The sequence below is a fragment of the Chaetomium fimeti genome (assembly GCF_033439085.1).
Source record: "Chaetomium fimeti strain CBS 168.71 chromosome Unknown B0H64scaffold_5, whole genome shotgun sequence".
NCBI classification, from domain to species: Eukaryota; Fungi; Ascomycota; class Sordariomycetes; order Sordariales; family Chaetomiaceae; genus Chaetomium; species Chaetomium fimeti.
In genome coordinates, this window is record NW_026944333.1 from 3,493,141 (window position 1) to 3,511,975 (window position 18,835).

The 18,835-nt window shown below is 56.9% G+C and overlaps 5 protein-coding genes across 5 annotated transcripts; 2 read left to right on the top strand and 3 right to left on the bottom strand.

Annotated features, from left to right (window-relative positions):
* Window positions 1–83: 83 nt before the first annotated feature.
* On the bottom strand, window positions 84–5,073 carry B0H64DRAFT_198445 (ABC-2 type transporter-domain-containing protein). Its single transcript, XM_062799212.1, has 4 exons — window positions 4,216–5,073; window positions 1,143–4,151; window positions 346–1,069; window positions 84–286 (listed from the first exon to the last, which is right to left on the bottom strand). Exons 1-4 carry the CDS (start codon window positions 4,943–4,945, stop codon window positions 181–183), a joined length of 4,569 nt encoding a protein of 1,522 aa, XP_062658457.1. The 5' UTR covers window positions 4,946–5,073; the 3' UTR covers window positions 84–180.
* Window positions 5,074–7,526: 2,453 nt separating this feature from the next.
* B0H64DRAFT_362655 (uncharacterized protein) lies at window positions 7,527–8,429 on the bottom strand. The gene is made up of 3 exons (XM_062801773.1): window positions 8,196–8,429; window positions 7,854–8,126; window positions 7,527–7,798 (listed from the first exon to the last, which is right to left on the bottom strand). The coding sequence occupies exons 1-3, from the start codon at window positions 8,396–8,398 to the stop codon at window positions 7,675–7,677; spliced, it is 600 nt and encodes a 199-aa protein (XP_062658458.1). The 5' UTR covers window positions 8,399–8,429; the 3' UTR covers window positions 7,527–7,674.
* Window positions 8,430–10,433: 2,004 nt separating this feature from the next.
* On the top strand, window positions 10,434–13,578 carry B0H64DRAFT_198470 (uncharacterized protein). Its single transcript, XM_062799213.1, has 2 exons — window positions 10,434–11,111; window positions 11,172–13,578. Exons 1-2 carry the CDS (start codon window positions 10,746–10,748, stop codon window positions 13,476–13,478), a joined length of 2,673 nt encoding a protein of 890 aa, XP_062658459.1. The 5' UTR covers window positions 10,434–10,745; the 3' UTR covers window positions 13,479–13,578.
* Window positions 13,579–14,031: 453 nt separating this feature from the next.
* On the bottom strand, window positions 14,032–15,414 carry B0H64DRAFT_375675 (Aldo/keto reductase family-domain-containing protein; the record flags this gene model as incomplete). The annotated part of the gene is made up of 1 exon (XM_062802433.1): window positions 14,032–15,414. One exon carries the CDS (start codon window positions 15,412–15,414, stop codon window positions 14,032–14,034), a length of 1,383 nt encoding a protein of 460 aa, XP_062658460.1.
* Window positions 15,415–17,108: 1,694 nt separating this feature from the next.
* B0H64DRAFT_198489 (uncharacterized protein) lies at window positions 17,109–18,395 on the top strand. The gene is made up of 3 exons (XM_062799214.1): window positions 17,109–17,546; window positions 17,614–17,890; window positions 17,948–18,395. Exons 1-3 carry the CDS (start codon window positions 17,498–17,500, stop codon window positions 18,261–18,263), a joined length of 642 nt encoding a protein of 213 aa, XP_062658461.1. The 5' UTR covers window positions 17,109–17,497; the 3' UTR covers window positions 18,264–18,395.
* Window positions 18,396–18,835: the final 440 nt, after the last annotated feature.

Consider the following 18,835-nt stretch of genomic DNA (forward strand, 5'->3'; position numbering starts at 1 on the left):
GGATGTACAGAGCAAAGCTCATTATGGATGAGACATCAAGTGTCAGAAAATAAAGTTGAAGAAAAAAACCACTAGACACGCCGAGCAAGCGGCAGCGACGGATGGTCTCTGAAAGTCATCATGTCGTGAATGACATCAGGTGTCAAGGCGGATGAAAACGGATTTGTCCCCATCACAAGCTTACTCCTTCTTCGTCTTCTTGCCCAGCTTATTCTTAGGCACTCTGACGAGCCAGTAGAGCGCCAGGGCAGCAAAGACGTTGAAGATGATGTACACCCAGAGAATGCTGTAATGCCGTGTTAGACCTCGAGTCAAAAAGGAAGTGGAGTCGGATGAGATACATACCCAAAGTTGCGCCATCTGTCGGCGTAATCGGAATTCACGTTCGCTAGGTAGTCGTTGGTGTACCTGACGGTGCAGTACGAACACATGTCGGTCGCGGATTCATCCATGAGATAACCGCCAGCCTTTTCCATCCAAGTCTTCATGTAATCCCCGCAGTTCATCCCGTCGGTGGGCTTGAAGTTGATGAATTCGTTGGCGGCGCAGTACATCTCGGTGTTGGCGACGGCCGTCGACAACATGGCGCTAACCAGATAACTGAAGGGGCTGACCCGGTACATGAAGATCCAGAAGCGGGGCATGGTGTCCGGGCTGGCGAGGACACCGCAGAAAATCAGACACAGCATGAAAAGGAGGTTGGCAATGTTGCCGCCCGCTTCGGCCGTCTCGAAACCAGCGATGATGAAATCGGTGAAGGTCGACGTAAACAGCAGGAAGGCGACGAGAAGCAGGAACATGAGGGCGCCGCGCTCGGCAGTCTGACCGGCATCCGAAGCGTTGGCGTAGAGACCGACCGGGTAATACCAGCAGAAGTACATCAGCGCCCCCATGAGCGTGTTCCATGGAAGCTCGACGATGATCTGGGAAAGCATGAACACCTTCCAGCCGTACACCTTGGATGGCCGCTCGCGGACCTCGTACAGCGAGCGTTGGATGACGAAATGCGGCATGGTTTGTTGGACGAGCTGCCCGAACACGGTAAGAATTTGGAAGATGGCGAACATTTCTGCAAACAAGTTAGCCGTTTGTTTCGTAACGAGAAGGGGGCTGAAAAGAGGGCGGTGGGAGATTTGACGTACGATTTTGCATGCCCTGCTGGGTGTTGGGTGCTTTGAAGAAGACGAAACCAATGAAGAGGGCAACCAAGACACACAACGCGGTTTTGGAGTAGATGTAGGACGGGGTACGCCAGTACTGTTGGAAAACACGGTGGGTGACCTGAACAAGCTGCTGGGAGAAAGAAGCGGCAAATTCGCGGTAGCTGCCGGGGTCGTTGCTGACCGGGGTGGACTCCTTCACGTCGGCCTTGAGGCGCTGCAGTTCGTCTTGGACACCGGCGTACTCGGGGCTGTCGCGCCACGCCTGGTGCCAGTCGATATCGCTGTGGCTTCCCGGGGCAGCGCCGATAACCTCGAGCATCCACTCGGCCGGGTTGGCCTCCGGTGGGCAAGGGAAGCCACCGCTGCGCTCAAAGTAGGACGTCATAGCCTTAGAGTTCTCTCCAATGTCGCCAAAGTAGACTGTCTTGCCGCCCTTAGCCAGGAAGAGGAGTCGGTCGAAGCGCTGGAAAAGCATGGCAGAGGGCTGATGGATAGTGCAGAGAATAGCTTGGCCGCTCTTGGTCAATTTCTCGAGCAGGTCCAGGATGGCCCACGATGTTTGGCTGTCAAGACCAGAAGTCGGCTCGTCAACGAACAAGAGCAGAGGGGGCTTGGCAGCCAACTCGACACCGATGGTGAGGCGCTTTCTTTGCTCCACGTTGAGACCTTCGCCGGGGACACCAATGACGGCATCGGCGTAATCCTCCATCTCCAGGAGCTTGATGACCTCGTCAACGTACGCGAGCTTCTCGGCGCGCGGGACGTGAGCGGGCTGGCGGAGGAGTGCACTGAAATTCAAGGCCTCGCGGACGGTCGTTGTCTGAAGATGGAGATCCTGCTGTTGGACATAGCCCGTCTTGCGCTGGAATGAGGTGTCCCTGGGGTTGCCGTCAACAAGCATCTCACCGGTGATAACGCCCATGGAGGTTCTGTCGGCCAAGCAGTCGAGGAGGGTCGTCTTTCCGGCGCCCGATACGCCCATCAGAGCCGTCAATGTCCCGGGCTTGACCCAGCCGTCGACGTTGTTGAGGATTTGCCGTGTCTCGCCCTTGACCTTGACCTCGTAGCAGACGTCGTTCCAGTGGAAGACGCTAGTTTGTTTCTGCAACATGCCAGCCTCCTTGTTCGACGAGCGGCCGTCGGAAACATTGCCATCGGCAGCCTTGACGACCGGGCCGGCCACAGGTGTGCCGCCGGACTCGGCATCGCCCTTGTTCTCCTTAAACGATGCCGGCTTGTGGCCGCGGCGGAAAACCAGCACTTCACCCTTGCTCTTTTGAGCGGCGACATTCTCGGCGGAGAACATGTAGCATGCCAGGAAGCCAGCCATAAAGACGAAAATGATGCCAAGATTGCGCCACTTATTCGCGTGGTAATAACGGAACCCCGAGTTGATGTAATCGTCGCCGTTGACGAAGCCCACGCCCGGAACACTCCCGATCGAAGAGCAGGCACGGTTCATGGGCCCACCGCCCAGGTATCCGGGCTCCGGGATGTACTGGGTGCACTCGAAGGTGCGTCCAGAAAACTCGTTAACCATGAGGGACTCAAAGGCGTATGCGACCGGGTCGATGTAGTTGATCCAGCGGCACCAACCAAGCATGTAGTCGATGGGGATGACGAAGCCGGTGAAAATGACCAAGGCAAGGATGATGAGAGCGGCAGGCACCATGGCCTGGGACAGGGTTCTCGACGAGCTCGCAATCGTCCGGAATATCATGGACATGGTCAGAACGGTGCAGAACGAGATGAGCAGGAAGAAGAAGAATGCCCCGGGCTCCCGACGCAATCCGGTCATGAAATACAGAGTGAGATTGAACACGATCGTGTTCGCAACCTTGTACGGCATGTCGCAGAGCATGGAGGCGATGGCTTCAGCAGAGGGATGGTAGAGGGCATAACGATCGTGCTTCTCGACGATAGGGCGTTGGGCGTATAGGGTCAGAATCTCGAGGGCGCTAGCGAAAGCGTTCATTAGACAGGCGAAGAATAGGAGCGCGCCGCGTTGGTAAAAACTGGCGGTATTCGGCTGAAGGTCGTAGAAAACACTGGCGATGATCAAGGCCATGACGAAGTTGCCGATGAGGGCACCCACGGTTAAGCTCGGGTCGCCAACCAACCGTCTCCATCCGCGCCACAGGCAGAGCTGGATTTGCTGGATGTAGGAGAGAGTGAAGGGTGACTTCAACCGCTGACTCCTGGCTTGCTGCGCCTTTTTGGACGCACGGAAAGCTTCCGCGTCGGGGCCATTGATCGGATGGCTCTGCTTGTACTCCTCAATCTCGGCCCGTAGGTTTTTGTATTCGGAGCTGTTCTTCCAGGCCGCCGCGAACTCGTCAGGTGTGCGAGGAGCCTTTGCCTCGAAACCGGGGCGGATAATGCGCTCGTGAGGGCTCGTCATCGACGTGAGGAAATCCGGCGTGGTCTGACGAGAGGGGCAGTCGAAGCCTAGGTTGATAAAGTACTGTCTGGCCTCGTCGGCCTTGCCGAAGAAGATCTGGCGGCCTTCATACAAGACAATCGCCTTGTCGAATAGGTCATAGGCGCTCTGGGGCGCTTGGTAGATGGACACGCACGCGGTGCTCCCGAACAACTCGGTCTGCAACCTCAACGTCTTGCAAAACTCGATGGCGTTGGCGCTGTCCAAGCCACGGGTGCTGTTGTCCCAACATTGCAGTGGCGCATTGGACAAAGCGGCTTCCGAGATCGTGACCCGCTTCCTCTCACCACCCGAGACACCGCGGATGTACTCGTTACCGACGCGAGTGTCCATGGTGTGACTGATGCCGAACATGGCCATGACCACGTCCCTCAGATGGTTGGCGAACATGGTCTTGGAGATGCCAGGGGGTAGCTGGCGTGGGGCGCGGGCGCGAGCAGCGAACGTGAGCGTATCGCCAACACTCAACTGGGGGAAATGGGTGTCGACCTCGGCAGTATAGATGGCCTCGCCTCGGTGGTGGGTGTGCATCTCCTTGGCGGTCATGCCTGGAGCAAGGTCAGCAAAATAAATCTCAAGACAAACGTCGCCCCTGCAGGGTAGAGATCATACCCTGGTAGTTGAAGTACGAGTCATCGTCCATGAAAATGCCGTTGTAGTCACCGGCGATCGTCTTCAAAAGCGTGGTGCAGCCCGAGCCGGGAGGGCCCAAGACGACCAACATCTCGCCATTGCGAACCAAACCATCGAAGTCGCGCAAAATATCGATCCGACGCTTCCCATGCCCGGTAAGCTTGCGCACAAGGCTGACCGTCTCGAGCCACACGTTGATGACATCCTTCTGATAATCCGTGGGCGACCCGAAGCCGTGGACGTTGAGATCCTGGAAGGCAACACCAGTCGTGCGAAACTGGTGGCCCTCCCCAGTGACCATCTTGACCACGGCCTTGGCCCAGGCGCGGGCGCTGAAATTGGGGCCATTGGGGTTTAATGGTGACTCCTTGTCCTCGGAAGCGACAGAAAAGGGGTTCACTCCTTCAACGGCTGCGTTCGACTGGGCCGTGTACTTCCTCGCCAAATCCTGCACGATGCTGTGGCGGCGGTCCTGCTCGACCGCATCATCACCGTCCTCGGCGCCGGTGTCGAACCCGCCCTCGCCGTCGGCGACTTCCGTCGTCGAGGTGGCACGGGTCCCGCTCGCCTTCTCATTTTGTCCTGGCGAAGACCCGGGAGGTGTGACCGTCTCTTCCTGCTCGTGTGTCGTCTGCCGGGCAAGCGGCGACCCGGTCATCTGGGCCGTCAGATCGTAGTTCCCGAAGGAACCAGCGCCCGTAAAGGACATGGGTTACTCGTCCCGCTGACGCGCCACCACGTGTTTCAACACGGAGAGTGCCGTTGCGGGGCCGTCGAATAGGCAGGAATCGGCGCGCCGCACTCACTCACACGGGGGTTTGTGGCTTCCAATGGGCAGGTGGTATCGGTGGAGATTTGAGATAGTACTCGATAGTAGTATGAGAAATAGATTAAAATGGCGAACGAGTGGCAGGAAAAGAAAGAGGTTCAAGATGCAAGCGTGGCACGCGATAACGGACAGCAACCTACAAACCAACAACAGAATAATTAGCCCCTTGAGCAACCGGGCCCTCTCGGGTTATAAAAGTGACTGCTGGAGAGACGGGGTCTTCGCAGGGCCCGAGTGGAGTTGGACCCTCCTGGCGGGATTGCGCACTGCCTCGGGCGCCGCATCGATGCGCTGTGGGACCCTTTCGCGGGAAGCGCACAGGAAAAGTTCCCGACAGAAGGCTCGGCATGGAAATGTGGGGTTCCCATCGACGCGCAGCCAACAGTCGTGGGGAAAAGTCTCGATTCGGCCTTTGAGTGAAAAAGAAATGTACCTCAATCGCGCCTTCTCGCCCAGAACCGAACCCTCCGCCCGTACCAGAACTCGATCCACGCCTCCCCATTGGGCTGAATCCGCACAACCATGCCGCTCAGTCACCGGCGACTTCCCTCACGTCTGACGAGGGATGAACAGTCTCGGTTTTCGACCGTTGAGATCGATGAATCATTCTGAGAAGGGAAGGCTTGGCCCGGCACCAGCAGCGAAATGAATCCGTCGCACGCGTGGGTCCCTCTGCCCAATTTTCAAGCGACTGGACCCGGCTTGCCCCCCAAACGCCCCGCTCCCCTTTCCCGTAATCGGGACAGAGTGCAAAAAGCGAAACCGACCCTTCCAGTGCCCAATAATAATGAGTGCGACATGGAAATTCCCAAAACCCAAACCGCCGCCACCGCTCGTCGAATGTTCAAATCAGCCTGTTAGAAGGCTCGAAAGGGTACCTGCGCGTGAGCAGGAGTGAAGTGCCTCATTTCTGACGAGCTGAGCTGGCAGGTACTTAAGGGAGGCATTCGCTTCCTGCCCGTTGTTCTCTTTCTTGTGCCCGTCTGGCGTGCCCGATCCGCTCAACACCCCCAATCTCGTCAGCTCTTGGCAGAGACGCAATCGTCCAATGAGCTCGTCTAAAGTCAAGACAGACTGCAGGGGCTGACCGGCCAAGCGTCATCCGAAGGCAAACCCGTCATCCCGGATTTCTGTGGGTCTCGAGTCGGGCTCTGGGACTGTCCGACAACCCGCAAACCGTCCGCGCCGTGCCGCCTCCGTGCTCTCGGCTGATCATTTGTCACCACAACGGGGAAGATCACGGCCACAAATGCCGCCATTGTTTCCGGGGGGCAGGAACCTGCCGCATGTTTCCGTCCTAGGCAGTTATATACCAATACCTTGATCTCGCCAAACTCGACTGAGCCGCGATGGCGAATACGGATTCGACCTCATTACGTGATTACCTTATCCGCAAGGCCAAAGACTAACTATTCCTTTGAGGTTTCTGGCCTTGGGTTTGAGAAGGCGAATTTCTTCGATCTTCTCTATTTCTGTGGCGCGCGCTGATCATCCAGAACAAGTAATAATACATGCTCCATCATGACCCTCCTGTCGTGGGCCCGTTGGCTCGACTCCAGCACTCCAGCTCTCACAACATTTCCTGGGCGGCCCAAATCTCGAGAACAGCTTTCAGCACCTGTCTATGACGAAGTTGATAACTCGATTGATGCTCAGTTGATGCGGGGCCTATCCCACAACGACCTCGCAATCAACATGTCGAAGGGAGTGGAATCTTCCCGGCGCGAGGATCAACAACCCGGATGGCCCGGCTCCTTCAGAGGTACCCAAGTTCGGGATCATGTCAAGGCCTCTTATTTGCCCCAGTGGAAGATTAAACCCCAAATTAATAGTGTCAATTACTACATACCTAACTGCTCACTCTCTCGAAGGAGTCGAGGTTGGCAAGTTGGCTCAAGTTCCACCCCCCACATGATCGCCCCTCCACCCACATAGTCAAAACTCCGTGGGGTTGTGGTAAGTCTGCCGGCGGAGTGACGAGAGGGGCCCACTTATGCCGCGCCGAATCGGCCCCACGCCGCGGGATCGTCCGGATGTGGAGATGTGGTAACCCGGAATGTCAACTCAAATATGCCATACCCCAACATAGGTACTACAATTGATGAGCAACACCGTGCCCATTACTCCGAGCTTCGTTTCACGAATCTCTGAAAATGAACAACACCAGGTATACGACCAAATCATTAATCACATAGTTCTCAAGCAGAAGTTTTCATTAATCATCACACGTTATTCTTTTCCTTGCGTGTTTGTATCAACCGCCTGGCCTAACCAATCGTCGTCGACCCTATCGCACCAATATCACAAAACTAGAGATCGCGGCATTCAGAAGCCATCCTCATCGGTCTGTAACAACACATAAGGAGGTTAGTTCTCCTCGAACGAGGGACAACGTGTGTCAAAAAGCGAGAACGACTGCCGCACCTCAGTGCCAGGTAATAAGGTTTTCAAACTTTATGAGGCCGCTTAGATTGCACACATATTCCACGCCGCTTAAAACTCGTCGACGTCTTCTGTCGAACATGCTGGGAAGTCAAAATATTTAGCTCTCGTATGCTCAAATCGTCCCTCGCCAAATTGCTTGTGTCGCCCTTCCATTTCCATCTAAGCTATCCAATCCAAGCATCATGCAGCTCCTTGTAGCCGCCAGTGCCCTCAATAGGAACTTTGTTGGTGTCGGACGACAGCACAACAGCAAGCAGCCTAACCCACACGTCCGTGCGGTTAGAGAGCCTACCACACACGTCAGCGACTAATGAACTCTCGTAGCTTTCATAGGTAAACGCACGCGTGCATCATCCCTCGCTGGGCCACCACGTCACCGGCATGGCACACGGTCTCAACGGCCTCACCGTACGTAGCCGCCCCATCCTTGACTTGGTAGGGTTCGGGCGCGGGTGTCAAGAGGCTCAGCGTGCCGGAGATGAGCACCAGGTAGTCGGTCGACGTCGTCCGGTGCATGGTGCCCTCGGTGTTGGGCGCCAGGTCTATGTAGTACATGTTCAGCCCGCCCGGGAGCACGATGCCCATGCCTGGGACCTTGTCGAGGGGCAGTTCACCACTGCAGAGGGGGTCATTAAAATCCGGATTCGCGCCGAGGGGCTGAAGGCAGGGATTTGTTGCGACTCACTGGCCGTCGTTGCTTGTGGGAATTTGCTTGCTGGTGGCTACCACAGAACGCATCAAGGTGCCGTCGAGAAGGGAGTCGGCCTTCAGGCTGTCGACCTTGACCTCAACGCCAGGCTCGGCGTGCTCATCTCCACGGAGGTTGGAGGGCAGGGGGAGATTGGACGCTGTGATCCGGCGGGGAGGTGTGAGGTTGTAGGAAGACATTATGGCGAGGGTGGTATAGTGACGGAGGCTGAGATGTAAGGAGGGTGAGGAAGGCGACCGCGAAAATATTGAGGAGCAACAAAGAGTTGGTTTAAATACAAAACCTAACAGCGTAAATGATATTGACGATGTGGCATATACGATGCTTACAATTCGACACAGATGCCGGGAAATGTATCTGACTTGCAAATCTGGGATGACAAATGCAACCGTGATGCCCTCTATTATTCAGCTGATATGGGTGGAGCTGCGTTTAGGATTTGGAGTCGTTTCAGTCTGTGCCACATACCTTACCCAAGTAGGTCGTTCCTTTGTACGATCGCGAGGCTGGTGTATACGCACTTGCATCTCGGAATTGTGGAGCAAGATTAGCTCCGGGGCTTGTTGTTCGCAATCATTAAGTGTATCTTCCTTCTTTGCATTTCTAGTAAACTACGGTATTTGGGAAAGTGGTTTTAAGATATCTTCAGGGGAGATTACTGCATTGCACAGGGATAGAAATGAAGAAACCTAAGAGGGAAACCTGCAATGTCGACTGCGAGGAAGCATTCGGGTACTAATTAGGAGTATGGAAGTACCTATCGAGGTAGGTACCTGGTAATTTATCTCTGCTTGGGTTTTGGGGCTCCCCCCTCTTGGTAACCTACCTAGGTACCTATCTGTCTAGGTAGATCACTCCCTGTGCTTCTTTCTCCTGTACGCAACCAAACGTCGTTTACAACATCATTGTTGGTATCGGCTATTGTTATGAGAACTGATGTCTGACATAAATATTTGTCATTGATATAGCTCGCCGCGCGAATGGTTTCGCTGAGAGTCACCAACTGGGAGTTTTCGTAAAATACCAGTACTGGGCTACAAGTATAGCTCGGTGTCGTTCGTTTCTTGGTCTATATATGTCGACTCAGGCTTCAGCTGGCTAGGGAGGTGCCTACCCACGTAAAGCGACCCGAACACAATACAAGGGGCACTGGCCCTTCTCCTACCTACCTACACTAGGAGTAGGCTAGGCTAGGCCCAAAAAGACCAGATTCGACCCCGGTGTAGGTACCAATGAGCCACGGAGCTCTCGGGCCTTCTCATAGCAATTGGATGTTCTCCGCGGAACGCAAGGTTCAGTTTGCGAAGCCCGAATGCCGAACTTGTCCGTGATGGCCATGATGTCAACCCCGAGAACTAGCACCATGTACGGAGGGTCGTTAGGTACATATGATAATGGATCAAACTTTTGTGGAAATGGAGATGAGAAGTCGTTTATCCGACCTTAACAGACCGTCGCTTCATTTGTAGCATTTTAGTTTTCTTCTTGGCTCTGGTTCGGATGGTTGCCACCGTTTCCCTACTGTTTTACAATAGACAAAATCCTGCTGGGAATTGAGTACCAGGCTATCTTGTCCCCCATGTCATTTGAATCCATGATTTTCCTCGGTCGCGAATTCCCATGAAGCATGAAGCCCGAGGTCGGGCACGTGTCAGATCTCTCAAAGGTGCCAGTCCTGTGTAAAGAGAAGTGGGGCGAGCGGGGAGCAACCCCGGCCCAACCATTGAACATCTCTCTACCGGGGCGGCTCGGGCGGCTGCACCAATGCCCGCCTCGAGCCTGCCCCGCATTAACAATCAAACAACGGGGGTTCGGTTGGCGGCATTCGGGCGTGCTTGGCTTGGGATTGCTCCTTGGCACGCATCTGCCTTCGCCATCTCGAAAGCATCTCTCACCTGCCATCCTTTGTGCACATCGTCGCTCGCTCTTCGGTCACCGCATCTAGGCCCGGGAACCATCGTCGCCCACATCGAGCCTGTTGTGCAAGGCAAGCAGACCTACTTCCCGACTGCATAGCGTGACCATGTGTCATGCCGCCAAACCCCGCTGAATCCCACCTTCTGCCAACCTCCCGCCATATCCGGTTATTGCTGCACCTCTGCATCGCTGCAACGCGACTGCCAGGCCTGCCGCGACCTGGACCTTGTTCCTAACCGTGGACCTTGCACCAAGTAACTCCCGTCAGTTGACAACACCACTTGTGGATATACCGGCAGGGCCGAGAATAAATGAAAGGAGCGACCTCCCTATCAGCGATCCGTGTCCAGGCTCGCCGCCCTCACTTTATTCGTCTTGTAAACCCTGTGCAGGTCCCTCGTTGATCTCCCCATCCCACTTCGCCCCGAACTGTTTACGTCACCGATTTCCCCCAAAGCCCAGACAGCCAGCCGATCGCCTTATCTCGGCCGTTTGCGTATCAAGCTTCGAAATCCGATCCGCGCCGCCCAACCCCATTCTTACCGATTCCCTTCGATCGACGACGACTGCGAATACGGGTGATACGTTGAGGGGCATCGTATCGCCGCCATGGGTAATTCAAGCACAAAAGAATCGCGCGCCGGCGATGGGAGTAGTCGCATCCATCATGGCGACCCCGGTAGTGCTTCCCTGCAGTCCGAGAGAGCATCGAATCGGAGGAACCGAGTCAGTCGCGGAGATCTGGGAGGAATCCTGGGGCTAGGATCTGGAGGTTCTCAAGCGGAACCGCCATACGAACGCCGTGAGACCAAACAAGAACGGGAGGCACGGCGACTGGAGAGGGAGCGTGTTGCGAGGATTGCAGAGAGGGAGCGCAGCATGAAGGAAGAGCACGTTGATGGGGGATACCTGGTCACCATGGGAACATATACAAGCCCCGAGGACTTCAACAAGGCGATTGTCCGACAACTTCAAGTAAGTGGCTCCCCCGGACCGTCTATATCTGTGCCGTTCTCACTCCCTCTCCCTCTGTAGATTGAACGGAAGGTTGCCCCTTTCTGGCGAGGGTTGAACGACTTTAACGACCAGTGGACTGAGCCACAAATCATCGCTGCCGCACGGGGCCTGCCCATTCCACCCGCCGACCAGATCCCTCCCGAAGAGCTCATTCCGCGGCCTCTCCCAACGAACCCCGGCGCAGGGGGGTCTCCAAACCTAGATAGCCTGACAGTACCGATTAGTGGTCGCTCACCGTCGACCGCCTCAGAACACGCCACCTCTAATCCTTCCTCCGCGCTGTCGTCGCCTGTTTCAGCTCAAGCCCCACGAGCGAACTCTCCTTTCAAACCCCGCGGGAAAGCTATCGCCGCCGTCTTGGGCGGGGGAGGATCGCGAAATGGTTCCACTACCGAGCTCATGCCTCGCGAAATCAATCTACCACATGACCCTTTCGTCAACGGACAGCCCATCGAGGTCTTTCTGTACAAGGACGCCACCGAGTGCCCCATATGTTTCTTGACCTATCCGCCGTACTTGAACCACACGCGGTGCTGCGATCAGCCGATATGCAGCGAGTGTTTTGTGCAGATCAAGCGGCCAGACCCCCACTTCCCAGAGGGCCACAACGAGAACGACCCGAATCACAATCCGGAGGAAACCGCAGGACTCTTAGTATCAGAGCCCGCGTGTTGCCCATACTGCACGCAACCCGACTTCGGCGTCACCTACGAGCCGCCACCCTTCCGACGGGGCTTATCGTACAGCATATCTTTGATTGCTCTAGGTGCCTCGAACGCTGCCATGTCCTCGAGCAGTTCAATAAACTCAGCTACTCTCTCCCCAACCAACGCGTCCCCTGGCAATGGCACCGGCCGCCGGCGCAACCAGTCTGTCTCCGCCAGCAGCCCAAGCGTCATCCTAACGGATCGGATCCGGCCCGAGTGGGCGACAAAGTTGCAGGCAGCACGGGCTCATCTAGCCAGGAGAGCCGCCGCTGCGACAGCGCTACACACTGCGGCATTTCTTGTGAGTGGCTCCGAGAACCGGGCATTTCGCAGTCGGTTCGGGCGGAGAAACAATGGTGGGTCGGCATCTGCACTCCCTTCCCCCAGCGGAGTCAACCACGGGGAAGGTGAGAACGGGGATAGCGGGTCCGGAACGCCTTCCCAAAGTGGCCCCGATCAGAATCCCAGAGGAGAGTTAGGGCGCGGCCGGTCTGGAGGTGGTGGTGGTAACCACCGAGATCGCCTCGAGGATCTCGAAGAGATGATGCTCGCGGAGGCCGTTCGCTTATCACTCGCCGCTGAGGAGGAGCGCAAACGCAAGGTTTCCAAAGAGGAGCGGAAAGAGGCGAAAAAGCGCGAAAAGGAGGACCGGAAAGCGGCCAAGGCGGCTGCGAAGCAAACTGGGCCTTATGAGGGCGCCAGCGGCCGTAGCGGCCAGAGCTCAGCAAGCGGGAGTACTCTCAGTCTCCCTGGCCTGGGCTTTGGGAGGAAACGGGGCAATAGTGCTGCCAGCAATCTCCGAATCGAGGCCAGTGTTGCCAGCGCCATAGCGACAACCGAGTCTCCGGAAGCGAACCCCAAGGAGAAAGGGAAGGGTGTTGACCGTGGGGTTTCTGCGCATGCGGAAAGCGCCCCTGTCGCCGCTACCGATCCGGCTGTGCCGGGAGGCTCGACCGATGCATCAAGCCCGCGCCCAGTTCCTCATCTCCCTGCCGGCCCGTCTCACCTCCGGCAGATGAGCAATGCCTCATCGGTATCGTCATCAGTTCTTGACAGTCAACACGGCAGCTATACATCCCCCACCCACCTCCAGAATCCTCGCAACAGTGGCCTCAGCCTAGGGAGCCGATCTGGCACTAGCGAAGATGGTGGTGATCCGGACCGCGACCGAGATCCCAGCGCTAGCACAGAGCCCATGTTCAACTTCCGAAGCTTGGCAGAGGTAGTCGGCGTCAGCCTGGACGGGGAGAACGCAGGCAGGCGTCTCAGTCTGATCGAGGCCGAGCGGAGGGCCAGGGAGGCCGGGGAGGCTGGGTCACAGAACACTGCCGGCTCTGGCGAGGTAGAGATCACCGAAACCGATATGGCTAGTGACCACGCCAACGTAAAACCACAAGATGAGACCTCGGGTGGTCTGTCAGTAGACACCGTGATGGAGAACAAGGACAATGGGGCCCCAGATGCACAAAATGGGGGCGACCAGGAAGGCACGCATGGCGCATCGGACTCGTTGTCGCCACCAACAGTCACCATTACACCCGAGACACCCGCTACTCCCGGCGCCGACGATGAGTTGAAGCATCCTGCCGGCGAAGCTGCCGTGGAGCGTGTGCATTAGTCGACGCAGTAGCGGCGCTGTTATCTGATTCGATCCTTTCGTTCTCGTCACGGGGGGGAAAGCCGCCGGTGACGACGGTTCGGGAGGATTCGATCCTCCCGCAATTGCTAAGAGGTCCAGGCAGGGACCAGTTCCGGGAGTAACATTTGATGACGGCTTAGGCATCCCAGCGACGGAAGCTCAGATTCAGCGGTCTACGATGGCTGTTCCGTCTGTGCTTGTGGTGCTTGAAGGCGGCGGGAATCTCTCTTTTTCATTACACAGTACATCCCTTCTTCCCTCAACCCCCCACCTCCCTTCCCTGTTTACCGTCTTGTCTTCTTCCCTAAGTTCAAGCCCAGCATTTTCCCTTCCGAGACATTAGTGGTACGTACAAAGGAGGTATCAGGCGCGATGAGGTGAGGATGGGAAATTGAGGCCACGACATGGGGGATGGAACGGAGTCTGGAGAACTGGCGCCCTAAGTAGTACTGCTTGATTATGTTTTTAGAGATCGAATAGCGACCTGGTTACCGCACGGGTATTCCCTTCTTGTGACAGGCCATGGCAGGTGCTACCTGGTGTTGGCTGTGGGCTGTGTACCTTGTCTCGCCTTCTCAAATGCGGCAACTATACCGTCATCCGGTATGGTTCCCCGATCAACCTCCTGCCTGGTATTCACGAAATCAGGCCCCGGGCTGTCCCAGACATAGTCTAGCCATGATTGCAAGGCAGGCCAAAATTCGTTCCGAACCAGGTTCAGCACTTTTTCTTGGCGTACTGAACCATACAGTTCATCGCTGGGGCCAAACGTAAGGCTAGAGAGGACGCCGCGCCACTCCGCGACTGTTTCTTCCAGTTCCGCGATGGTCTTGACACCGCAGACCGTAACGCCAACCTTCTGGGGCCCGACACCCGGGGCTGTGATGTCAACGCCCAAACCCGCCATGGCCGCAACCCGCGCCCACTCGGCTATTGCCCAGCGTATCGCCACCGATTCCAGGCGCTCACCTGCCGCTGCTGAGATGCCCGCAAGGGTCTTACAAGCCACACGCAGCTCCGGCGGCGAGGGATGCCAGTTCGCCAACAGAGACTCACCAGCACCCCCCTCGTCCGGCGCCGGCGGGTCCGCAGGTATGCCCCGGCTCGTCAACAAGCCCATGCCGAGTATGCTAGCATTCAGCACGACGTCCACGCCGGCCTTCTTGAACCTCGTCAACGGCGCCAACCCTGCCTCACCCTCCTCCTTTTCCTCCCCCTCCCCACCCACCCACGGCAAGCCCAGCACGCGGTTCTGCACAGTGAAATGCCCGTAGCTCAGCACGGCATCGAGCGGCTCGCCCGTCTCGGCGCGCACGCGCTCGGCCAGCGCGCACAGCGTCGCCACGGGGAACCCGCTGATGCCCACGTAGCGCACGACGCCCTCCTCGTCGCGCAGCCGCCGCAGCGCCCGCACCGCGCCCACAACCTCGGCCGGCGTCGCGAACTCCACGTCGTGCATGTAGACCAGGTCGAGATAGGGAGTGTGTAGTCGCTGCAGGCTGCGCAGGATGGAGTACCGGATCCACGACGGCGAGTAGTCGAACTCGGTCGGCGCGATGCGCCCGGCTTTGGTGATGAGGAAGAAGCTCGAGCGGGGGAGCGGGACGGTTGGGGGGGTGGCGGTGGTGTTCGTATCGGTGTTGTTGGTGGTCTCGGTGGTGGTGGTGGTGGTGGTGGTGGTGGGGGGGTTCATCAAGGCGTCGAGGGCGGTGCCGAGGAGGGTTTCGGAGGGCCCGTAGTAGGGGCTCGTGTCGAACGCATTGATGCCGAGGGAGAGTGCGCGGGCGACGATGTCGCGGTAGGGCATCGAGTGCGGGTCGGAGACATATTGGGTGTTGAAGGTCGCCGTGCCGAGGACGAGGGGTGGGAGCACGGCGTGGAGTGGCGGGCGAGATGGGTTCCTTGGCTCGGCCATGATAGCGGTGATGGTTAAATTGTGGTTATCGCTATCCCCGCTGACCTTCGATCTGCGAAAGAAGGGTCGTGAGGGAAAATCGGGGCATCCATCGCCGGCTTCGTCGGCGGTTTCTTTCGAAGTTTTGGTGGGGTCGTCATCCGAAGCGGGGTATCAGATCGCGGGCCAGGCCGAGTCCAAGAGACAGACCGACCTCCATTCCTTGGTACGAAGGTACATCCATATCTACCCACCTAGGTGCCGACCTACCTACCTTCCTTCAGAGCATTGTTGAGACGGGATGAGCTCCAGGCAGTCTGCACCAATGCCTGGTGCCTGATGCGAAGACGAGATCGCATATCCGGATGACGAACGAGGTTCCCGAGGTTCCCGCAGGACGACATGGAAATCGCAAGCCACAATGATTCTCGATTGCATATTGCTCCGCTCTGGATCGTCAGGGGCCTTGTTTCTTTTACATGGGCTCGGGGGATGCTGAGGGGTGGGGGCGGCGTTCGGAATAAGGTTCAGAGCATCCGCCTTGGCAATGGAGACGACGGGCGATCACTTCAAGATCGCCTCACCGGCTCGGCCTTTCTCTCTTCACAACCAACCCCCAAAGGGAAACCGAGACGAAGTAAGACGATACACGTTGTCCGAGCCAACCCTTTTCCCCACCGCCCTTATCTGCGAGGTATGCAATGCTCTCGGCCAGTTTTCGTCGCTCCCGAAACGACCTCTTTCGACCGACCTACAGATTAATTCGCCATGATAAGCGGGCAGCGCAAACCGCCATCTCAAAGACGATCCTGAGAACATACCAGTCCTTGCCTGTTTTATATTGTCTGTTTCTCGACCCAATATATCGGGGGGCGGCATCGCCAAGTGCCGGCCGCTCTTTTCCTCTTACATAGGTACCTGGTTCTCCCAGCGGCGCCACGGGCACAGCATCTCAAGTCAGCCAGAACACCACTGTCGTTCTATGACGATCCAGGAAGAGCACCTTGCTTACACGTGCATTCCCTGTGAAAAGCTCCCCCATACTCCTCCTTGTCATCCCAGTATCCATCAATACCACCCCCTCGTTTCCATGAATGATCGCCTTCTGCCTTGAAGTGGCCTCTAAGGTTGGCGTTGAAAATGCGAGACCCATACGTCTCTTCCAGATGCACCACGGCGATGCCCTCATGTCCGGTTTGGCGGGCAACTTGACATGTCCCAATGCTGTCTTGTTCGCGGTGCCAAGAGTCAGGATCTCTGCCCCTTGCATCGGCACGAAGCATGTCTTTCCAGTGTCGTTTTCCTTGTCGAATCAGGTTTAGGCTAAAGAAACCATCCTCTTTCAACTGCGGTATACCCTTCCTTGGGCTGCCCTGTTTCGGGATCTATGCTGATCTCCTAACCAGAACCCGCATGACCTTCCCGCTCCCTCCGTTTAATATCTCATCGCACCCCGCAATCATTTATTCCTCAAACACCTTGCTTTACCCCTTCCAATCATGGACCCGGATCATCGCCCGCCAACGCCGGCACCGAATTTCTCCACGTCCTTCCATGCGTCTCCGCGCTTCTCTCCGGAAATGATGGTCACTCCGGAGCGATTGGCGTGCCTTCCGGCAGTCAAGGAGGTGCAGTCTCACAACAACGGCCGCCGGATGGACCAACCAGAGGCTACCAAAAACAGATGACCGCGTCGTCCCCTTGCGAGCTGTGACCTTGTCGAGAGGGCCCGCATTGGGGCTTGGCTTTAAGCTTCGAACTGCTGCTACCCGGATCATAACCATGCCTCATTCATTTGCCCGTCGGCCACGTCGTGCCGGGGTACCTGTCCAGCGAGGAGCGTCACTCCGGCTTGGGTCGTTCCCCCCGAGCATGCTGCAGATTAGAAATGTCCCACTCCGGATTTGCGGAATGATGTGCGTCACGGCCTGTACCAGTAACCCAGCCCCCGGTGGATGACCCCCCGGCAGGCCGTTATTGCGGTTCCCCCGGTTGAGTCCTACTTGTATATAAGAAATCTCCCCCGCCTCGTGGCCAGTCCGTGATTCCGCTCTCAGGTCACACTTGGTTCAACAGCCTGTTACAGCAGAAAGCCAGGTTCAAAATGCATCTTACCCAGACTCTTGCGCGTGTGGCGGGCTTCATGGGCCTCGGTACGATGCCCCTGCTCGCACAAACCCATCGTATCGGCGAGACTAACATTATCCTTTCATGTTCTAGCCCAGAGGCAGCTCGAGCCCGACTCTACTCCCTATGAGGACGCGGAGACCGGCCTGACCTTCGCCTCGTACACCAGCCCTCGTGGGATCATCTTCCGGGTCGCCATCCCGGACCCGGTCCCCGAGGACAAGATTTTCGACACAGTCCTGCAAATTGTGTCGCCCGCGGATGTTGGCTGGGCTGGGTTCGCCTGGGGTGGCCACATGACATACAACCCCCTCGCCATTGGTTGGGCGGACGGAGCCGGGAGCGTCGTCCTCTCGTCTCGGATCGCCTAGTACGTCGTCCCCATGGTTTATTTCCAAGCCAATATCAAATACTAACCTCCAAACAGCGGTTACTTCAGCCCTCCGGAGAACCCGGATGCGCAGTACACCGTCCTCGAGACCGGAACGCACGCCAACGAGACCCACTGGCAAGTCACGGCCAAGTGCACTGGGTGCTCGAGATGGGGCGATGATGACCTGGGCTACACCGAGATCGACCCGTCGGCCCAGACCACAGTGGCTTTCGCCTACTCTGATGTCCCCGTCGACACCCCCGCCGACCCGGCGAGCAGCTTCGGCATCCACGACAGCCTGGGTCACCCGATCTACGACCTGGCTACCGGCATGAACGCCGACTTTGCCGAGATCGTGGGGGCGCTCTAAGTACGATACCTATGTACCTACCTTGGGGACGTTACTCGCTTGGAAAAAGTTGGAAGAAGTGAGATAGCGTAAAACGGAGACGTATCAAATAGACGTGTTGAGTTTACACGCCACACCCGGGCCGCGACAGCTGAACTCGTTCTTGCCTGAGCTTTGAATTCCCTTTTCAATGGCGCATCCCTGAAATATGCCCCATTTACTGGGCGTGAGAACTCGGCCAGCACAAGTTGGCAGGTTGTTGTTCTCGGGAGCCATAATGGTCAATTGAGTAGGTACCTACGGAGTAGCTATTCCCATTTCCAATCTCAAAAAACTTTGGAAAACCATCCATTAGAAAAAGCTCCTCGAGCGTATACATCCGTGTCTACGTAGATCGCCACTTTGCACACGGGTCGGCGCAGCTCTGCCGAAGCTGGGTGTCGGATAGACGAGCACAGAAAGACCAATGATGTTCTTGGCGTGTGCGTCATCATGTCAGTGCTGTTGAGTGTGGCAGCTCCCAGACAGATGGCCCCTCTCTAGATTGGTCCATTAAAAGTGTGCGTCCCGTCCGATTCTCCTGCAACTTGAAT

Coding starts and splice junctions, on each gene's coding strand:
- B0H64DRAFT_198445 (XM_062799212.1), bottom strand. CDS start 4,945: ATGTCCTTTACGGGCGCTGGTTCCTTCGGGAACTACGATCTGACGGCC. Junction 4,152..4,215: donor CTCGTACTTCAACTACCAGG/GTATGATCTCTA, acceptor ACCTTGCTCCAG/GCATGACCGCCAAGGAGATG. Junction 1,070..1,142: donor CCAGCAGGGCATGCAAAATC/GTACGTCAAATC, acceptor ACTTGTTTGCAG/AAATGTTCGCCATCTTCCAA.
- B0H64DRAFT_362655 (XM_062801773.1), bottom strand. CDS start 8,398: ATGTCTTCCTACAACCTCACACCTCCCCGCCGGATCACAGCGTCCAAT. Junction 8,127..8,195: donor CCCACAAGCAACGACGGCCA/GTGAGTCGCAAC, acceptor CCCCCTCTGCAG/TGGTGAACTGCCCCTCGACA. Junction 7,799..7,853: donor CAGCGAGGGATGATGCACGC/GTGCGTTTACCT, acceptor CGTGTGTGGTAG/GCTCTCTAACCGCACGGACG.
- B0H64DRAFT_198470 (XM_062799213.1), top strand. CDS start 10,746: ATGGGTAATTCAAGCACAAAAGAATCGCGCGCCGGCGATGGGAGTAGT. Junction 11,112..11,171: donor CGATTGTCCGACAACTTCAA/GTAAGTGGCTCC, acceptor CTCCCTCTGTAG/ATTGAACGGAAGGTTGCCCC.
- B0H64DRAFT_198489 (XM_062799214.1), top strand. CDS start 17,498: ATGCATCTTACCCAGACTCTTGCGCGTGTGGCGGGCTTCATGGGCCTC. Junction 17,547..17,613: donor GGCGGGCTTCATGGGCCTCG/GTACGATGCCCC, acceptor TTCATGTTCTAG/CCCAGAGGCAGCTCGAGCCC. Junction 17,891..17,947: donor CTCTCGTCTCGGATCGCCTA/GTACGTCGTCCC, acceptor ACCTCCAAACAG/CGGTTACTTCAGCCCTCCGG.